Below are 19,294 nucleotides of genomic sequence, written 5' to 3' on the forward strand. Positions count from 1 at the left end.
GCAGGTGTAGGTCGCATCAGATTTTTGGTGTGACACAATTGGTACTTTCATCCGGTGCCATGTGTCACGCATGCGAGGGTTTGGGTTTCCCATCGTCAGTACCATCCATACTTGCTCGATTGTTGCTTAAGCAATACTTGCTTGATTGTTGCTAGAGCAAGTATGGGGATTTGGCGTTCCTGCTTCTTCTTCTCTTCCACCACCGGTACCATCCAGACTTGCTTGGTTGCTGCTAGAGCAAGGTCGTGGATCGGGCGCCTTCGCTTCTTCTTCTCTTCCACCGCTGATGCCATCCGTACTTGCTCTATTGCTGCTGGAGCTAGATTGAGGATTTACCGTTCCCGTGTACCCCCTTTTTTTTTTAAAGTTAGCTTCTAATATAGGCTTGTCTAAGTCTTTTTATATACATTGTACTTTTCATTTATATAATAAAAAGGTGATTTTATTTCATTTTGCGTATCCTTTCTTTTCTGCAATAATTGTTTTATGAATGGATGTGCTGGTGTCTTTTCTTTCAAATAGTACTTTGAACTGATGCCGTTGATGGTAAAGAGTCGTCACTCTGAACTTATCAAAACTGACAGGTACAGCAACGCCGACTTTAAGTAGGTTGATTATATAAGACTAACCGGGAAAAACAACCGCATGTTCTATGCTGCGAACAAAGTGACCGCCCGAGGACGTGTAACCTAAAGTAAGTTGTCCAAGAGGATCACCGGGTAGTAGGGTTCTTTTCCACGTTTCTGATGATATTTATAGCTTTAGCCGTTTGGTACGAGGGCCGAGGCATTATTGAACTTAGCTTGAACGCTTAAAAAGGTACCATCGCGTGTTAGTTTCCCCATAGGTTTGAGTCCGAGGATCATGCAAGACCTTGATTCTGTCTAGCACTTAGGCTTTTGGAGTGACTAGTTTTCCCATAGGTTTGAGTCTGAGGACCATGCAAGACCTTGGTTCTATCTAGCATTTAGGCTTTTAGAGTGACTAGTTTCCCCATAGGTTTGAGTCCAAGGACCATGTAAGACCTTGGTTCTGTCTAGCACTTAGGCTTTTGGAGTGACTAGTTTCTCCATAGGTTTGAGTCCAAAGACCGTGCAAGACCTTGGTTCTGTCTAACATTTAGGCTGTTGGAGTGACTAATTTCCCCATAGGTTTGAGTCCGAGGACCATGCAAGACCTTGGTTCTGTTTAGCACTTAAACTTTTGGAGTGACTAGTTTCCCCATAGGTTTGAGTCCGAGGACCATGCAAGACCTTGGTTTTGTCTAGCACTTAGGTTGTTGGAGTGACTAGTTTCCCCATGGGTTTGAGTCCGAGAACCATGTAAGACCTTGGTTCTATCTAGCACTTAGGCTTTTGGAGTGACTAGTTTCCCCATAGGTTTGAGTCTGAGGACCATGCAAGATCTTGGTTCTGCCTAGCACTTAGACTTTTGGAGTGACTAGTTTCCCCATAGATTTGAGTCCGAGAACCATGCAAGACCTTGGTTCTGTCTAGCACTTAGGCTCTTTTCCCCATAGGTTTGAGTCCAAGGACCATGCAAGATCTTGGTTCTGTCTAACACTTAGGCTCTTGGAGTGACTAGTTTCCTCATAGGTTTAAGTCCAAGGACCATGCAAGACCTTGGTTCTGTCTAGCACTTAGGCTGTTGGAGTGACTAGTTTCCCCATAGGTTTGAGTCTGAGGACCATGCAAGATCTTGGTTCTGTTTAGCACTTAGACTTTTAGAATGACTAGTTTCCTCATAGGTTTGAGTTCGAGGACCATGTAAGACCTTGGTTCTGTCTAGCATTTAGGTTTTTGGAATGACTAGTTTTCCTATAGGTTTAAGTCTGAGGACCATGCAAGACATTGGTTCTGTCTAGCACTTAGGCTGTTGGAGTGACTAGTTTCCCCATAGGTTTAAGTCCGAGGACCATGCAAGACCTTGGTTCTGTTTAGCACTTAGGCTGTTGGAGTGACTAGTTTCCCCATAGGTTTGAGTCCGAGGATCATGCAAGACCTTGGTTTTGTCTAGCACTTAGGCTGTTGGAGTGACTAGTTTCCCTATAAGTTTGAGTTCGAGGACCATGCAAGACCTTGGTTCTGTTTAGCACTTAGGCTTTTGGTTTGGCCCTTGGCTTCTTTCTCTGGAGGGGATTCAACGGACTGGACTACTAGGCCCACGAGAATTAGCCCCTTGTCAAGTGCACGGGGCACACATCTGACGTCAGAAGCCCCTAAGACCACGTTTCGCTAAGCAACCCTTCCCACGTAATCAAAGCTTCGAGGTGTGGACCGAAGTAGAAGCTGAGTTACGACAATGACGGTGTGTTTTAGGAAATAATGGGGAGGCTTTCGTGTAGCTTGTACCATCGCCACAATGGCCTTCCTGAGGGACTCCTACTGATAGGAGCTTTATCCCACCGTGATTAGCCGTTGCACTTGCTAACGCACAAGCTCTTCCCACATACGGCGCCAATTGTAGAGTCACGTTTTTCAGGTCAGGCCCAAAATGCATAAGATCTTAGACCAGTGAGCCCGGTACAATGAATTTGTATAGAGCGAGCCAAAGAACTAGGCTTTAGTATATGGACAACGGTTATCACGGTGTTCTTCACAATCAAGCTGAGGTGGACTGAGTTTTTCAGAAATGATTGGTCCTAGGCATGAAATGAGGAGTTTTTCCCGGTGCCTCTGGTTTGTTCTTGGGGTGGGGGTCCCCGCCCCTTCTGTTTCCCTCCACTCCCTTTTATAGTAGTTTCCTTCCTCATGGATGGGGTTCTTAAAGTAGGTACTTGTCCCATCAGCCATTCCCTCTTGTTGTTGGGAGTGGTTGTAAAGGTAGAAAGGCATGGCCATGTCAGGCACAAGGCACTGAACGTAATGATGGCAGCCTTTCCCTCAAACATTTCCCTTTTCTCTGTTGTCCTTTTCTGCTTCTAGTACTTGTCCTGTTTCGTGGGATGATCTGAAGTGTCATTGCCAATAGCAGGTTGCCTCCTTTATCCTCGGCTACATCCATGCCGAGGAGGATTCTCCCTATGGCCAAGGAGGGGTTTTTCCTTGGGCTGGGCCCTTGGCCCAATGTAGACATTGATATAGGCCTCCGGGTCTTTTACCCCCCACAATTGGTTATATATTTATATATATATATATATATATAAATTATGGCATAAATGCTCTTTTCGTCCCTACATTTTGGGGTCATTTCTATTTTGGTCTTTACATTTTTATTTTACCACTTTTAGTCCCTAATCCAATTAACGTTTGTTATTTTAGTCCTTTCCGTCACTCAACTAACAGAAAAAGCTGATGTGGCAAACGGAATGCACTGTTGACACAGTAAATACTGACGTGGCAAATAAAATAATAATAAAAAAATTATTTATTATTTAATAAATGCCAAGTCAGCATAAAATAATAATAATAAAAAGATTTTTCATTTTTTTTCTAAATTCTTTTAAAATAAAATAAGATAATTAAATTAAAATTTTTATTTCTTTCATTATTTTTTTCTGAAGAACATGTTCATGGTCCTTGGGTTCATCCCTAGAAATTTTCTTGAGAAATAAACACTTAAAGAAGCCCAAAAAATTCAACTCAAAAAAGAAATCATAAGCTCAAAAAAAAATAAATTCAGTCCTCATTTTCAATCCCAGCAAAATTATCAAATCCCTAAGCCATAAGCCCAGACAGTTCAAAACTAGAAAATCATCAAATCCTAGAAGCCACAACCCACACTTCTTCAATCACCAAACTCACATTGAAACCCAGAACCCAGCAAGGACAACTTCGTCACCTAGCAACCCAGAACCTAGCAACCACTTCAACAACATCATCCTCTCGCACACCATCTCTGCCACCGCAGGCTTCACCTCCACCAAATTCTCCACCATCATGAGCGTGCTATACACCGCAGCCATTTCATCGGGATCGAAAGCCATCTCATCGGGATCGAGATGGTGGGTGCTGGGTTCGACTGGGTTTGTTGGGATTTGATCGGATCTGGGTTTAGAGAAAGAGATGGCTTCTCTACATCTCTCACACAAAGCGAAGCCAATATGATCGGCGAAAACCCCTCAGTCCTCGCCGTGTTCGAGGCCTGCCGTCACGAGCTTCACACCACTCGGTCTCCATAGTTTCTCGGCCTCAGGAACTAGCGCGGTCTCTGGTCCGATTCCGATTACGGCTCCGATGTCCGATTCCGCGTTTGTTGGGAATTTCACATTTTGAAATTTCTTTTTGTTTTTTAAGTTATTAACTTGTTATGGTATTCGAAATTTCTTTGATTATGGTTTGGTTTGGGAGTGGATGAGTTGGGTGCTTTGCTAGATTTCTATTCTTTCGATGGTTTGGTTTGGGTGTGGTTTCATGTGGGTTTTCCTGTGTTTGCTCTTGTTGATGCTCTTTGATTTGGTAATTTTTTTTTTTTTTTTTTCCTGTTGGTTTGATGTTCATGCTCTTTAACTCTGGGTTTGCTCTTTGATTCTGGGTTTGATGTCGTTGCTGGGTTTATTTCTTGATTTAAGAAGAACATTGAAGAACAAGTTCTTATGTTCTTAGATCTATAATTTTTTGTTTTTTTTTTATTTAATTAAAATTAATTTAGATGCTGATTTGACATTTTTTAATGTCAAAATAGATTTTTTTTTTAATTATTATTTTAATGTGCCGTTTGCCACGTCAGGTTTTCTGTTAGTTGAGCAACGGAAAGGACTAAAATAACAAGCGTTAATTGGATTAGGGACTAAAAGTGGTAAAATAGAAATGTAGGGACCAAAATAGAAATGACCCCAAAATGTAGGGACGAAAAGAGCATTTACGCCATAAATTATTTGATGATATATTTAATAGTTACAGGACAAATTATCACTTGATCATAGATTCATTATATAATTATATAATTAAAACTGTAAGACATTGTTTAATAGACGAGATAGGAAATTAGATGGATGGGAATGATGGATAAGATAAAACATCATGAGGGGAAAAAAAAAAGAAGAATAGATTTTTCTGATAAAAAAAAAATTATTGTTATCTTTTGCTACGGTTTGGAAGGAAAGATATCAAAGGAGATTGAGAATATATAACATTTTACATAATTTTATATATTTGATAAAAGAGGAAGGATGTGAGAATGGAAAAGCAATTTTTTTTTCTTTAGATAGATAGAATTTCCACCTATGTCATTCCCTTTACGATAATTGTTGTTTATCATCAGATCAAGATAGTGATAAGATTTTAGTATATTTTTAACCAAAATTTCTTATTTGAGAATATAAAACTTTACCTGTTGAGATAATCAAAACACACATAAAGAAACTTAAACTTTAATTATAATTGTACTTTTTTGTAAAATTAAAAATAAAAATTATATATCCATATCATTTTTTATTTTTAAAAAATATGAGATATAAATCTTACTCTAACTTAATTTAAGTGTGTATGTGGCTCCCTTTTGGAAACTTAAACCACAACCCTTATTCCCTCACCTCATTAGAACTTGTATTGACCATCCCGTTAAAGGTGAGTGCCTAGCAGTAATATATCCAAACCATTTGATAGGTTGATTTTCTTTTAATTTATTTTTCTCTAAAAATCCAAAATTTGGATAATAAAATCTCTATATAATTATATTATGAGTAAATTAAAATTTTGGTCCCTATCATTTACATCATATTTCAATTTGGTCTCTAACATTTCAATTGTGTCAATTTAGTTCATAACCTTTCAGTATAGTGTCAATTTAGTTTCTGCCGTTATTTTTTGGATGAAAATTGTTAATGTAACTAATGGTTAAAATAAAAAAAGTAGTTTCCGATTTCCCATTGATGTGGCAATAAACTAATTTTTTATTTTTGTTGTTTGCTACGTCATCAATTTCCATCCAAGAGATAACTGCATGAATTAAATTGATACAACACTGAAAGGTTATGACCAAATTGACACAATTGAAAAGTTAAAAACCAGATTAAAATATAGCGTAAAAAATAAGAATCAAATACGTAGTTTACCCTTATATTATTTTTTTCTAAATAAAGAAATTAAGCACTAATTTAGAATTAACTTAATACTAGCACATTATTCTCACTTTTATTTAATTATAATTTGATCTTCCATAACTTTTAGGCTAAAATATTATTTTGATCCTTAAATTTTAACAAAAATTTGTTTTTCATCTTTAAACTTTAAAAAGTTCTTTTTTCATTCTTAAACTTTATAAATAGCTTTTTCAGTAATTTAGAAACAAAAATAGAAATGAAAAAAGAATCTTTTTCAATAGTTTAGAGAAAATAAATAATTTTTTAATAAATTTTAAAAATATAAATAAAACATTTTTAATAATTTAGAGGTAAAAAATGAAATTCTTAAAATTTATAAATAAAAAGCAGATTTTTAGTAAAGTTTAGATAATAAAATATTATTTTACCCTAACTTTTATATTTTCTTCTTCTAAATTAATTTTTCTCCAGCGCCGCCAAACATATGGATTTTTTTTTTACTGAAAAAGTAGAAACCAAACATATGGATTGAAATATACGCGAACCGTTGAAGTTTCATGCACAGCTCAGACATAGGGACTGAAAAAGGCAATGCCAACTCAGTAGGCCCCACCTTCCATATTTAAACCAGTTACCAAACAGGTGTCTTTTCACACTAGCGGCTATATATATATGTTCATCTCTCTGTAGAACTCTTATCACAGTATAACAGTTTCCTTGTGCCGCAAGCAACAACTCCATAGCCAAAGCTAGCACTCCATTTTTTAACGTTCTCACACTGATACAGGTAACTGTACATCTATCTCTGTGTTTACGTGTGTTTCTTTTCTTCTTTATTTCTTTATTATGTGCTTGGTTTTGAATTTGGTAGGAAAAATTAGTGAATTCTTTTGTTAATCGTGTGCATGAATACCTGGTGGGTGCTACTGCTATACACTTGGGGAGAGATTCTAATATGATTTTTTTTTTTAATTTTTTTTTATATTGGTAAGTTACACACGTACCCAATGAATTTTGAACATACCCATTTGAGTTAGAGCTTACTGGCGTGAGAGAATCATAGTTTTTTTTTTTTTCCTAATTGGTAAGTTATACACGCACCCAATGGATTTTGAATCCACCTATTTGAGTTAGAGCCCATCGGCGAGAGAGAATCGTAGTTTTTTTTTTTTTAATTGGTAAGTTATACATGCATCTAATGGGTCTTGAACCCACCCCAGTTGAGTTAGACCTTGTTGGCGACAACGATTCATCTTATAATTTAAGATGTGAAAGTCTTGGAGTTCAATTGAAGTCGAATTTCGCTAGATTGTTGTTTGATCTATGTAATACCCATTAAATTATAGGTTTCCTTGATTCTCTGTCATTTCAATTGTAATTCCCATTTATGTAATTAGTTAGGTTCATTTTATATTTACACACTCCGGTGGAGATTGTGGGTTCAAGATCCACTGGGTGCGTGCAAAATAAATTCAAAGATAAGTTTCTGCAAGATTCTTAACGAAAGTAATTACAATTTAAAATCTCAGATTGTACCTTCAAGTATCCAAATTCGCCGCCAAGGAAAATCCTCATACACACCAATTAACTGCAGTATTCCAAGCTATATATCATGCAAACAAAATCGTCTGTAGGTTCTGATCATCCACAGAGCCAGAAGTCTTCATGTCAAGTGTTTTCACAGCATCCTCATCTGGTTTTGAATCAACCACAACAAACACAACATGCTCCTGTTAATAAATCACAGCCATCATTGGCATCACATCAGCAACAACAGTTAAAGAACACAAATCTGGCTGCTACTAGTATAGCACAGAATCAGCAAAACAATCAGTCAAACACACATCAGCAGCAGTTGTCTCGACAAAGTAATTTCCCTTCACTACAGCCGTGCCAGCAGCTACGTGCGAAACAATGTGGTAACTCTAGTATGCTGCAAACTATGGATGCAATGGAGAGGCAAACACAGCAGACAGATTCAGCTTTAGTGCTGACTCAAGGGCTACAATCAGAACCAAAGCTTCCACAGAGGCAACTGATATCTCAATCACAGCAAAAACAGATGCAACAACCTCCAGATCCATCACAAGTTATGATGGGAAATTTTCAGACATCGGGTATGCTAAAGCACATAATTGGGCAGGAAATAATTGTTCAAATTCAATATTAAAAAAGAAAAATTTTCCATTCAGACATTTCATCAACTATTTTATGTTGTAATACGTTCCTGCATATTCTTATGTATCCTTATGTTCTTTTTTCGTTCTCTTGTTATGACAGTTTGTTATACTAAATACATAACAGTTCCCGAATTACATTTGCACTGAATTGTTGAACTGTTGGATCCACTTATTTTATGTAGTGATGATAGTTGATTAATAATAGATTTAGGAAGCAATTCCTTCCCTATCCTTACATAAAAGCCTAAGTGCCTCCTTTGTGTAACTTCATTGGCTGAAGCAGGCTGATTTCCTCCCACATTTCTGGCATTGTTTGGATTTCAGTTCATTTTAGAAAATTTGAAATATTTTTTTACTCTATATAATTGTAGCTTAGTTATTGATTACTAGTCTCATGTTTCTCAATCATCATGGTTATCACAGATAATTATAATTATAAAATTCTAAACTGCTTGTCTAATAAACTACTGAATCTTCATGGTTGTGCTTGCCAGGTTCTAGGAGGTGTTAGTGCATAAATCGTAATCTTCATATGGTCAAAATAAAAACCATGAAAAATTAGCTTTTGTTGACACAAATATTGCTAAAATTTTCATGGAAGCTAGATTTTAATGTAAGATAGTTTCTTATTGAGATTTTGTACAAATAGAAAATGCTCTCTTTTGGATTTTTTTACCTCTAAATGGAATTTATTTCAGAGCAGTTGATTTTATGCATACATCAGTAATGTTGTTTTTTACCTTTCATTTTATTAGATTTACTTTTAAGTAGACAGATGAATGAAATTTTCTCTATATTTCATTATAGGAGCTATATATTCGACATCTGGGAAAAGGTTTGCAAATATAAGTGATTTGCAAGAGGACACTTATCAGAGGGTAATATAATTTTTTTTTCCCTGTATGCAGATTTCTTACATCTTGATCCTTATTTCAGAAGCATCTGTGTGCCTTAACACGAGTTAACTACGAGTAAAATTCATATGGTCACAAATTTTCGCCAAAAGTTTGGTTAATTGGTTTATACTATGTTCCAAGACCATAGAAGTTCTCATATGTTAGTACCCATGCTATGAAACTAGAGAAAATCTATCATGGATACCCAAATGTCAATTGGAACTCAGGATTATAGGTTGGAGATGTTATTAGATAAACAATGAATATACTTCATTTATGGAACAATTCTTTCCTATTAATAAGGAGAGGTGCTTAACATGGCATTATTGAACAACATGCGAGAAAGAAACTATGGATTCATCACCATGACAGAAGATAACTATTCACTTTGTTTTTTTTAGAAGCAAAAAGTATGATACAAATTCATTAATGTTAGTGCAAACTCATGAAATGAGTGCATGGGAAGCCAATGCACCCACTAGGGGTATGATGACATTTTAGAAGTAAAAGACTGCTCTGGCCTGCATCAATTAAATTCTGGAAATATTGAGAAAGTTTAAAATTCTGTGTATTGGACAACAATAATGAGAACCTCTTGAAAACTTCCAAGATTTCTATATTTAGTGGACAATTCTCAATGTAGTTATGAAAACTTAATACGGATCCCAAAATCATTACCATAACTAAGTAATCATACATGTGAAGATGTAGACACCTACAAAATATAAGTTGTTCTGCCTTGCGAGTCACAATAGAATTGTAACTTTCAGATTCTTTCCTTGCAAAACTCTTGATTGCTACAGCATGCACGTTTCCTTTTCTTTCATGACTGTTATGGTTGAGGATTATATCCCAAATATGCTTGTTCCTCCTCTCTCCTCTTGTTCTGTGTGTTGATATTATTAATATTACAGTATTTTCCACTGTATGCCAGAATTCAACAGTAAAGAAGCTGCTATCAGTATGTTGTCTTGTTCTGTTGATACAATCATTATATCTTGATGGTTACAAGTATACATATTCTGGTCAGATCATGACAGGATCAATGAGCAGAAACCTTGAATCATTATATCTCTAACAATTTTAGTTTGCAGGTTGAACAGTTAAGGAGCAGGTTTTTGAAACAACTTAATGGTTGGCAGCAATTGTTAACTAAAAGACTCCAGCAGGTATGCTATCACTTAGAATCATTTTTGTAAATTTTCTTTCCATTTTAACCAACATTAGCTTTTCCATGTTTTTTCATAAATCTAAAATTTTCTCACTATAATGATTCCTTATTTTATTGTGTTGTGTTTGTTGTTCTTACATTTCTCCAGCACGCTTCTGTTCCTCAACAGCCAAAGACAGGCCAAACAGAGAAAATTAAGACTACATTGTCCATGTTGGATCAAATTATATGCTTCCTAAATGTGCCCAAAAACAAGATCACATCTGCTTATGAGAGGCAGATCGATAAAGCTGAGAAGAGGATACTTTGTGTCCTTCACTCACTTAGAGAGAAGTCTGTTTCTTCAATGCAGCAGGGAAAAAGTCATCCTAACCTGCATTCTGTGCAGCATTTGGCACAGCCACAATCTCAGACACTTCAAGTACATCAACATGAAGATCGAAAGACACCCCAACTACAATCTACTAAGCCACAGAGTTTTCTAACAGCAATGCAGCAGGTCAACTTAACAGGCTTGCAACAGGATTCAAAGTCTTCTTTGTCAGATTCAAAGTCTTCTTTGTCAGATCCTGCAACTTTGCAGCAAAACATGATGAATTCACAAGGGCTTTTGATAATTTCACAAGAAGAAGATACGGTGAAATCAATGCAGCACATTGCCAAGGGATCTTTGCAGTGTCCTGCGAGCACTCTCCCACAAGTAAATGTGAACAGCTTTTTGTCGAGAAGGCAAATGAATGAACCACAGTCAAATGTGATTCCTCTTGAATCAAGTTCTAATACACCTAAGAACATGCATCCGAAACAAAAGTGGGAACATCAGGATGTACCAACTCAAATGCCTAAGCAAGAATATCAAAAGCACAAAATGCAGAAGCAATTGGTACAACAGAATCAACAAATATTGCAACAGCAGCAAAAGCAGGTTACAAAGCTGCTGGCTCATGAGAAACAACAGCATCAGTTGAATGACATAAATCACTTGAAAGTAAGATTAGGGATGGGTGTTGAGAAACCACAGCATCAGGAAATTGCAGTAAAGGACACGAGAGCTAAACGAGGGATTAGTGATAAATCAGGACTTCTTTTGCAACATTCATCAGGTGGTCAAAGTTCAATGTATATTTCTCAGCATTCAAATTCTGGAGCTTCATTTCCTACTTCTTCGCCCAAAGTCTCCTGTTCCCAACTAGCTCAGAAATCTCCTCATATTGATGTGCAAAATTTGACAACACCTCTTACAGGAGTTGAAACTCCTTTCCATGTTGCAAATTCTACCTCTGCCAGTGTCATACCTTCTTCTTCCTTGAATCGACTTGGACACAGACCTGGTTCAATTGAACCAGGCACATCACTCGTCGTACGCACTCCTGAGATGTCAGCCTCACCATTGCTTGAGAAGTCCAATAATCTGGATGGCATAAATTATAAAATGTCTAAAATCAATTCTGCTGAGCCAAGTGTTGCTGAGCAGCCTATTCAGCGCTTAATTAATTTGGTTAGTTTAAATTGATAATTTCCACCTCAAATATTTTGGTTTTACATTTTCTTCAAAACAAACAGAATATAGATATGTATGGAGAAGTATTAACATCATCTTTCAATTTCAGGTGAACTTGATCTCATCTAAAGCCTTAAGTGCTTCCGTTAGTGAAATTGGAGCAGTAGTGTGTATGACCGACCAAATATCAAGTTCACCACCAGCTAATGGAACAAGGAAAATGAAGCGCTGCACAAATGCTATGCCCATAAATGATAGCTTCGAACAATGGATTGATATGGAGAAACCTGAGTTGGAGTCATCTGTAACATCTAGTACTAAAAGGCCTAGGATTGAGGTAAGAAGCTGCTTTGGTGGTTTTCAATCAAGACTAGAAGATATTATTGTCTTTTTTTTTTTAAATAACAAAACTTCGTTGAAAGAAAATAATCAACTACAAAGAGCCAAAGCACACAGGAAGTGTGCTGAGGTAAACATGAAAACAAACAAAACTAAGATGCATGAAAGTACAACTATCAAGCAAAGCAGGTAAGGAATTAAAAAGTGAAAACACCCGAAGCTGTTGTCCACCTAAGCAAAGCACAGAAAAAAGCTAGTTTCAGGTCTTGAGTTGAACCTTCAGTTCCTTCAAAAATCTGAGCATTCCTCTCCCGTCAAATACCCCACATTAGGCAATGAGGAATCATGTTCCAAATAACCCCATTTCTATTATTGTCTTTTAGCAGATGATGTCATGAATGCAGTTTTTTGCAACAAAATAAAACTTCAATCCTCAATACAGTTGAGCTGATATGCATCATCATCATCATTAATTATTATGTTTATATACTGTTTCTCTGCACACCCTTGGTGTCAAGTCACTTAGGTGATAATTCTCAAGGTCAAAGGTTCAAGGTGGGTGGTTGGTAGTGCAGAAGAGCCATCTGTTGGGATCTTGAGTTTGTGAGAGTTAAAACATTAACACATTGAGGAGCCTCTTTTTGAGGGTTTCATATAGCATGTTGAATACCACTTAACCCAAAAGCTTAAACTAATGGGTTTTGGCCAAATTATATTATATTAACCACTCATTCTTATCATGATTATCCAATATGGGAATTTACCACTTAAAAAACTACACTACCACACCACTTACACGTGAATATTCTAATAAATCTCCTCCTTCATTTTCCAAAAAAAAAAAAAAAATCCTCCTTCACATGTGAATCTTCTACCAAGCCACTTGTAGTTACACCTTAGGTAATCCCCGCCATGAACTGAAGCCTTTTTCTGAACAATCTATATGCCATGCATTACCATTAATGTGCTCACCAATAGAGTGTCTTTACTCAACCATGGGTGGAGCAATGATGGGAGTCTTCCTTGCACAACTATGGGAGCCACCAATACACAATCATTTTGACTCGCCACTTAGAGCCTTTAGTCAACCATGTGTGGAGCTAAAATGAAAGTCTTCCTCATTAGCTTCCATCTTTGAACAATTTGACCATTGAATCAGAATACCCCTTGTATGTGACTTTAAGAACTTATGTTTTCCATTTGCAGGCTAAGCATGCTCTGTTTGAAGAAATTAAGGGGATAAACCAGCAACTGATAGACACTGTGGTAGTTCTTGGTGATGAAGATACCATTCCAACTGCAGCTGCAACTGCTGCTAGTGAAGGTACCATCGTCAAGTGCTCCTTCAGTGCTGTGTCTTTCAGTCCAAACTATAAGTCACAGCAGCTTTCAACTCAGATGGTACGTTTCCAAGCATTCCAGTCCAAATTATTCATCAACTATATGCATTACTTTTCTATCTCTAGTATTGACTTTGTTTTTTCTGGCTATGCAGTCACCAATTGAGCCCTTAAGATTGCTTGTTCCTACAAATTATCCATATACTTCTCCAATATTCCTAGACGAAATGCCAGTGGAAGCTAGGTGAGAGAACAAGTCTCTTTATTTTCATTTTGAATATGCAGATTTTGGAAAAGTGATATGCATTGTGCCTCCTAGTTGTTACTATACAGAATCCGCAATATTTGACATACAACTTTCAAGCAGTCTTTTTTTCATTCCATGTGACTACTGGCCTGACCTGGATCTGAGTTCCCAATTTTATTTATTCCAAATATTTTGCAAGATACAGTCTTTCTCTCCCTCTTAAAGGCTGAACTTTGTTATTTTAGTCTCACTAATTTTTAGGTGGAATTAAGACCTATTTTTCACCATTTATCAAGTTTGTTAGCTCAACTATATGCAAAGAATTTGAGAATATAACAATCCATGCCTTACCCTTTGTAATTCCTATTATACGAAATATATTTGGAACCCCCTCCCCAAGTGGGTACTGGGCTTGGGCCCCCAAAAAAGAAAGAAAGAAACCCAAAAATAACATAAAGAAGGAACCAGAGTAAATGCACCATATTTCTCCCACACTAATTCGCTTGCAATATATATGATTATAATCCTACGTCCATGAGAAATTAAACTGTATCCATCTCTAAACATGCAAGCGTCTGTTTAATGCTTAGTATCCCACAATAGAGAATGGAAAAAATGCTTTGGGATGAATAATTATGAACTGACGTTGAAGTTTCACAATTTCTGTTTTCTGTCAAGTATTTTCCTACTTTCCTTTTTTAACAAAAATTACAAACTTTTATGACATGAAGTAGATAACAGATGGTTGGATTGTAATCAGATATCAAATTGGTATAATCCTAAGCATCAGGAGTAGAACTATCTACCAACTGAATTTAATTGGGATTAAGTCTTGTTTGAGCTGTAAAGCAGTAGAACTATGTCGAAGGTAGCCAGTAAGTGAGAACTTGAATTTCCCCCCAAAAAAAAAAATGTCGGTTAGTAAATTACACACAATCAATTGGTTTCGAATCCATGATTTCATCCTTTACTTTGTTCTTATAAGAGGATTGTTCTTATAAGGGGATGAGGTGTCATTTTAGATAGAGCTCAGAGGCATAATCTGCCTTAAGATACATGACATATATAGGATTCTAGCAATGCACAAGATTATGATATTTTGAGGATACAGACGCATTGATTGAGGGGAATATGGGTTGAGATCTACATAGATGTGTATTTTTTTAGTGGAGGATAGGGCAGATTAGTACATTTAATTGTTTGAAAGGGTTATGGCATGGAATATGGTTTTTGAATTTGTAATGGTATAGGGTTCTGTTATATCAAACACATGCTTCAATGTGACTGTGTATGTAATAATGCTACTCCCCATATGTATCTTATTTAGACCTTTTGCCTCATTATGGGGTTAGAATGACGTGAAAGCTTTAATATTGTTGCAGAAGACAACTACTAGTTTTTTTTTTTTTTTTTTTTTTTTCTTTTTTTTGAGAATACTAAATATTTTTAACACACACACGGGGAGATGGGAGAAGGTTTTAAACAAACTTACAGTTGTATATATCCAAAATGGCCTAACTCTTGGATACACAGCTCAGACTAGAGTAACAGTAACATGTGCGGGGGAATGTATACATTAGGCTGAAGAGTCAGACAGACAGCAATATGTGCCAATGCCAAGTAACTAGATGAGTTTGTGATAAGATAAAACTAAATGCTATTTAACAATGAAATTAAAAGAATGAAAATCGAAGTTCAGAGAAGAAATCATAAAGAAATGTAATTGGACTGGATCTGAAACTGATTTGACTATGCTGACCTGTGTGTTTTAGTTTTGTTCAGTTTTCTTTACATTTTTTTTAGCAAATCCAAACTTTTTTGAATGGCTGAAATCGAGCTCAGAATTGCTCAGCTTGATTTTTCTAAATTTTTTGATGAACTCAATCGATTGAATCAAAACGTTTGTAATACTCATCTTCAGTAAAATATGATAGATCCACCCTGGAATTCTCTGTATAACTCTATATTCAAAGTAAGAATTTGGTTTTGGCCAAGTTAATGAGCAACAGAAGAGTGGCCAACTTTTATAAATTTTTTGAGTGAGTTTTTTTTTTTTTTTTTCATAGTTCATACATGTATTGAAATCTTAAAAAAGGATTTCACCATCGGTGAATAGGAATATAAACATGATATAAAACCTCATCTAATATTTATATCTAATCATATGAAGTATCCATTACTAAAACCAGAGATGGATAAGGTTTTGATTAAGTGGGAAAAAAAAAAAAAAAAGAATCCTTGAAGAGTCTATAGGGGATGGTTCATTTGTTGAATTGGCCTTAAAAGTGATTAATATTTAGTGTTGAAATATCTTAATAAGAAATTGGTAAAGGTGTAAAGATCTTAATATTATCCTAAAGTGTTTTCTGAACTGCATATAATCTTTGGCTTATTCCCAGAATTTGAAAATGAGAGACATTCACACGTCATGGATATCTGCTGTCTTCTGCCTACCCAAAGTTATTAGCAGTTTATTTTCTCCACCAACTTATTCTTGACAAATTTTTTTTTTCAAATCATTAAAGACATGTAATTTGTTTTCTTGCTCTCACCCAAATATATTCGGATGGAGCTGATCAACTAAGACTCTTTGAAGTATTCACACTTTTATTCTTGGTTGCTTTAACAGAGAAGACCATGAGGATCTTTCAGTAAAGGTGAAGTCAAGGCTCAAGGTGTCCCTCCGAAGCCTGCTAAAACCCTGGTCGCTTGGGGAGATAGCTATGACGTGGGATTTTTGTGTTAGAGCAGTTATCTCTGAGCATGCCCAGCAGAATGGTGGAGGGAACTTCAGCTCAAAATTCGGAACTTGGGAGAAGTTTCTCAGTGCTGCTTGAATCATTTGCATTTGCATATAATCTATTTGTATGATTACTCTTGATAGGCACTGAGGCAGGTTCAGCCAGAGTTGATGAAATTAAGTATTGTCTGCTAATTGTATCAGTTGGGATGCTTGTAAAGATTTGTTTATATGTTGATTTATTATTGTTTTTGTAATATAGCTTAGCATCTTGGTGTATACTTGTATAGAATGCTTTGTTTTAAGCTTAAAAGACAAAGCAAAGTACTGAAGGTATGCTGACCAAAGCTGTGTAACTCTGGAATATTGGTCTGAAACTTAAGAAAACCAACCTGGTCTCACTTGTAGTTACTCCTACAAGGCTTTTGTAGAATAGTTTCAGGGTTGAAACTTGAAAGTACAGTGGTATTTGACGGTGGAGCTATGCATCTCCAAGAATTGAAATCAATAATCAAGCAAAATTGTGAAACTTGAACTTGTTTACAAAAAAAAAAAAAATGAAGAAGTGAAACTTGAACTTATGCAGCCTATGATTCCTATCAGACCAAGCTGGTATAATCTTATATACTAAGCTGGTAGACTGACGGAAATGCTTAAGGTTTTGTCACTAACTTAAAACTTTGTAGTGCAAATGAAATGCCAAAGTTTTCTGTCACCAATTAGGCAAACAATTACCATCAGCATAGCAAACCTGTAGTCCCCAATAGGCTTCTGCACCTTTTTTTCTCTTCAAGGGGTGTATTAGCTATGAAAAGGTCTACATACACACAATTTGATTAAAAATTTGACACTTGTTGATGTGGCAATTTTTTAGTAGTGGGTTAAAAAAAATAATGTCAGTAGTTGGTTCAGATGAGAAGCCATGAAAGTTTTGCCAACTCAATAGATGTGAAAAAAGTTGTCAATTTTTGGTGTGTATGTAGCAAGCATTACTCATTTTAGCTAGTTTCAAACAATACAATGCAGGTCCAAGTTCCCTTGATTTCAGCTCAACGTGACATTGTATTATAACGTAGCATTGTGTTAAAATTTTACCAAGTTTATATATAATATATATAATGTTTGTATATTTGAATTTTGAAAATATAAAATAGCTACTAATAAAATAAATATAAGTTTATTTTAAACAAATGAAAAAAAAAAAATCATTTAAAATGTTATCCAAAAAATTATCAATTTTAGTTTGTTCAACCACTATTTGTATATTGAGTTTTTTTTTTTTTTTTTTTTTTTTTTTGAGAATTTACAAATAGGGAATTTAAACCTTATTTTTCCTTATAAAGGAGACCAATGCAGTCCCACCAAACTACAAGATTCTTGGCCTATTACACCCCTTGTTTTAGCAAAGTAAATATATTTCTTGCTGTTTCTCAAAAATCTCAATATATATATATAAATATTTATTTATTTCTTGCTGAGTAAGAAGATATATTCCTTTTATAAATATATTGTAACTATTAGTCCTATAGGTCGGTTTATAAAATTTATAAAACAAATACATTATTACTATTCCGTTTGGGCAGAGGAGTATCTTACTTTTCCTACTACCCCCTACAATTAGTATTAGGAAAGTTTGAAAAGATTTGAACTTTGTTTGATCAGTCGGTTGTAGGAGAACTAACTCACATTTCCTATAAATAAATATTCACCCATGACTAACATACATTCTTACAACTTCAATTCCTCTACTTTCTCAAAAAAAAACTTCAATTCCTCTTAGTTTCAAGTTTCAACATGGCAGAGGTCACTGCACTTGTTCTAGCCGAAGAGAAGTTTGAAGCTGGTGAAGTAGAAGAAGCATTGAAGCTTGCAAACTTGGCCAAAAATCTTTCAAACTCTCCCAATGTGGACAAGTACCGGGCAGCCTACAAGGTTCATCTTGCTTCCATTACAAAGAAGACTAACAATCTTGAAGAAATTGATCTTGCTATGCTTGGCCTCAAGAACACCAATGATCCATCTACCTATACCACTGACAAGATCACTTACAGGTATCGCAAACTTGCTAAGCTGCTGCATCCTAATGTGAACTCCTCACGCGCGGCGCCTAGTGCTCTTCAACATGTCACCAAGGCATGGGAGATCTTGACTGATGCACCAAGAGGAGGCATGCGCTTGCTTCCTCCTTCTAAACGTACCAAAGTTGTTGTTTAGCTTTGCAAGGAGAAGAAAATCAAGTAGTTCATGCTGATAGAATGATTTGCTTTTTTGGTTTTTTTTGCTTTAATTCAGTGAAATATACATATGATTTTGTGTTTGATGTATGTGTGATAGCTCATTATATGATCTACTTGTCTTTTTTTGTTCTTTGGGTTACCTTGCAAATTTTTCTTTTTGCATTGAAAGTAAATTGTCTGGAATAAATACTTTGTTTTCTTTAAAATTGGTGTCTAGCTTCAAATCCCTACATACTATGAAATTGCTACACTATTTTTTGGACTAATACCATGACATCAAATCCCCAACCTAAAGGGTAGAAAATTGGTGTCCTGTTAATTATCAACTTGGTAAAAAAAAAAAATTAATTGATGTAATAATTAATTCTTCTTCCAAAATGTTAGTGTAAAGCATTTAGTTATGTGGATATAATTATATAAATTTTAATACATTATTATTATTTTTAGCTTAAACTTCGAAATTTCATGCCCATAGAGGTTAATGATATAGTTTTACAATTGTAAGTGATATAGTTTTAAATTTATTACCCTTGAACATTTTACAAATATATATTAAGCAAAATAACATTAATTTGTATAAGTTATACTTGTAAATTTTAATTTATCTAGCTACCAAAAATCCTTGTGAATCATAAATGGAATTTCGGTATTGAAAAACTT

At 35.5% G+C, this 19,294-nt stretch overlaps 1 protein-coding gene across 1 annotated transcript; it reads left to right on the forward strand.

Annotated features, from left to right (window-relative positions):
• Positions 1-6,551: 6,551 nt before the first annotated feature.
• On the forward strand, positions 6,552-16,862 carry LOC115987393 (mediator of RNA polymerase II transcription subunit 15a-like). Its single transcript, XM_031110919.1, has 9 exons — positions 6,552-6,770; positions 7,513-8,100; positions 8,971-9,041; positions 10,154-10,228; positions 10,379-11,728; positions 11,841-12,068; positions 13,277-13,471; positions 13,566-13,654; positions 16,287-16,862. The coding sequence occupies exons 2-9, from the start codon at positions 7,596-7,598 to the stop codon at positions 16,492-16,494; spliced, it is 2,721 nt and encodes a 906-aa protein (XP_030966779.1). The 5' UTR covers positions 6,552-6,770; positions 7,513-7,595; the 3' UTR covers positions 16,495-16,862.
• Positions 16,863-19,294: the final 2,432 nt, after the last annotated feature.

This window comes from Quercus lobata, chromosome 4, assembly GCF_001633185.2.
Source record: "Quercus lobata isolate SW786 chromosome 4, ValleyOak3.0 Primary Assembly, whole genome shotgun sequence".
NCBI classification, from domain to species: Eukaryota; Viridiplantae; Streptophyta; class Magnoliopsida; order Fagales; family Fagaceae; genus Quercus; species Quercus lobata.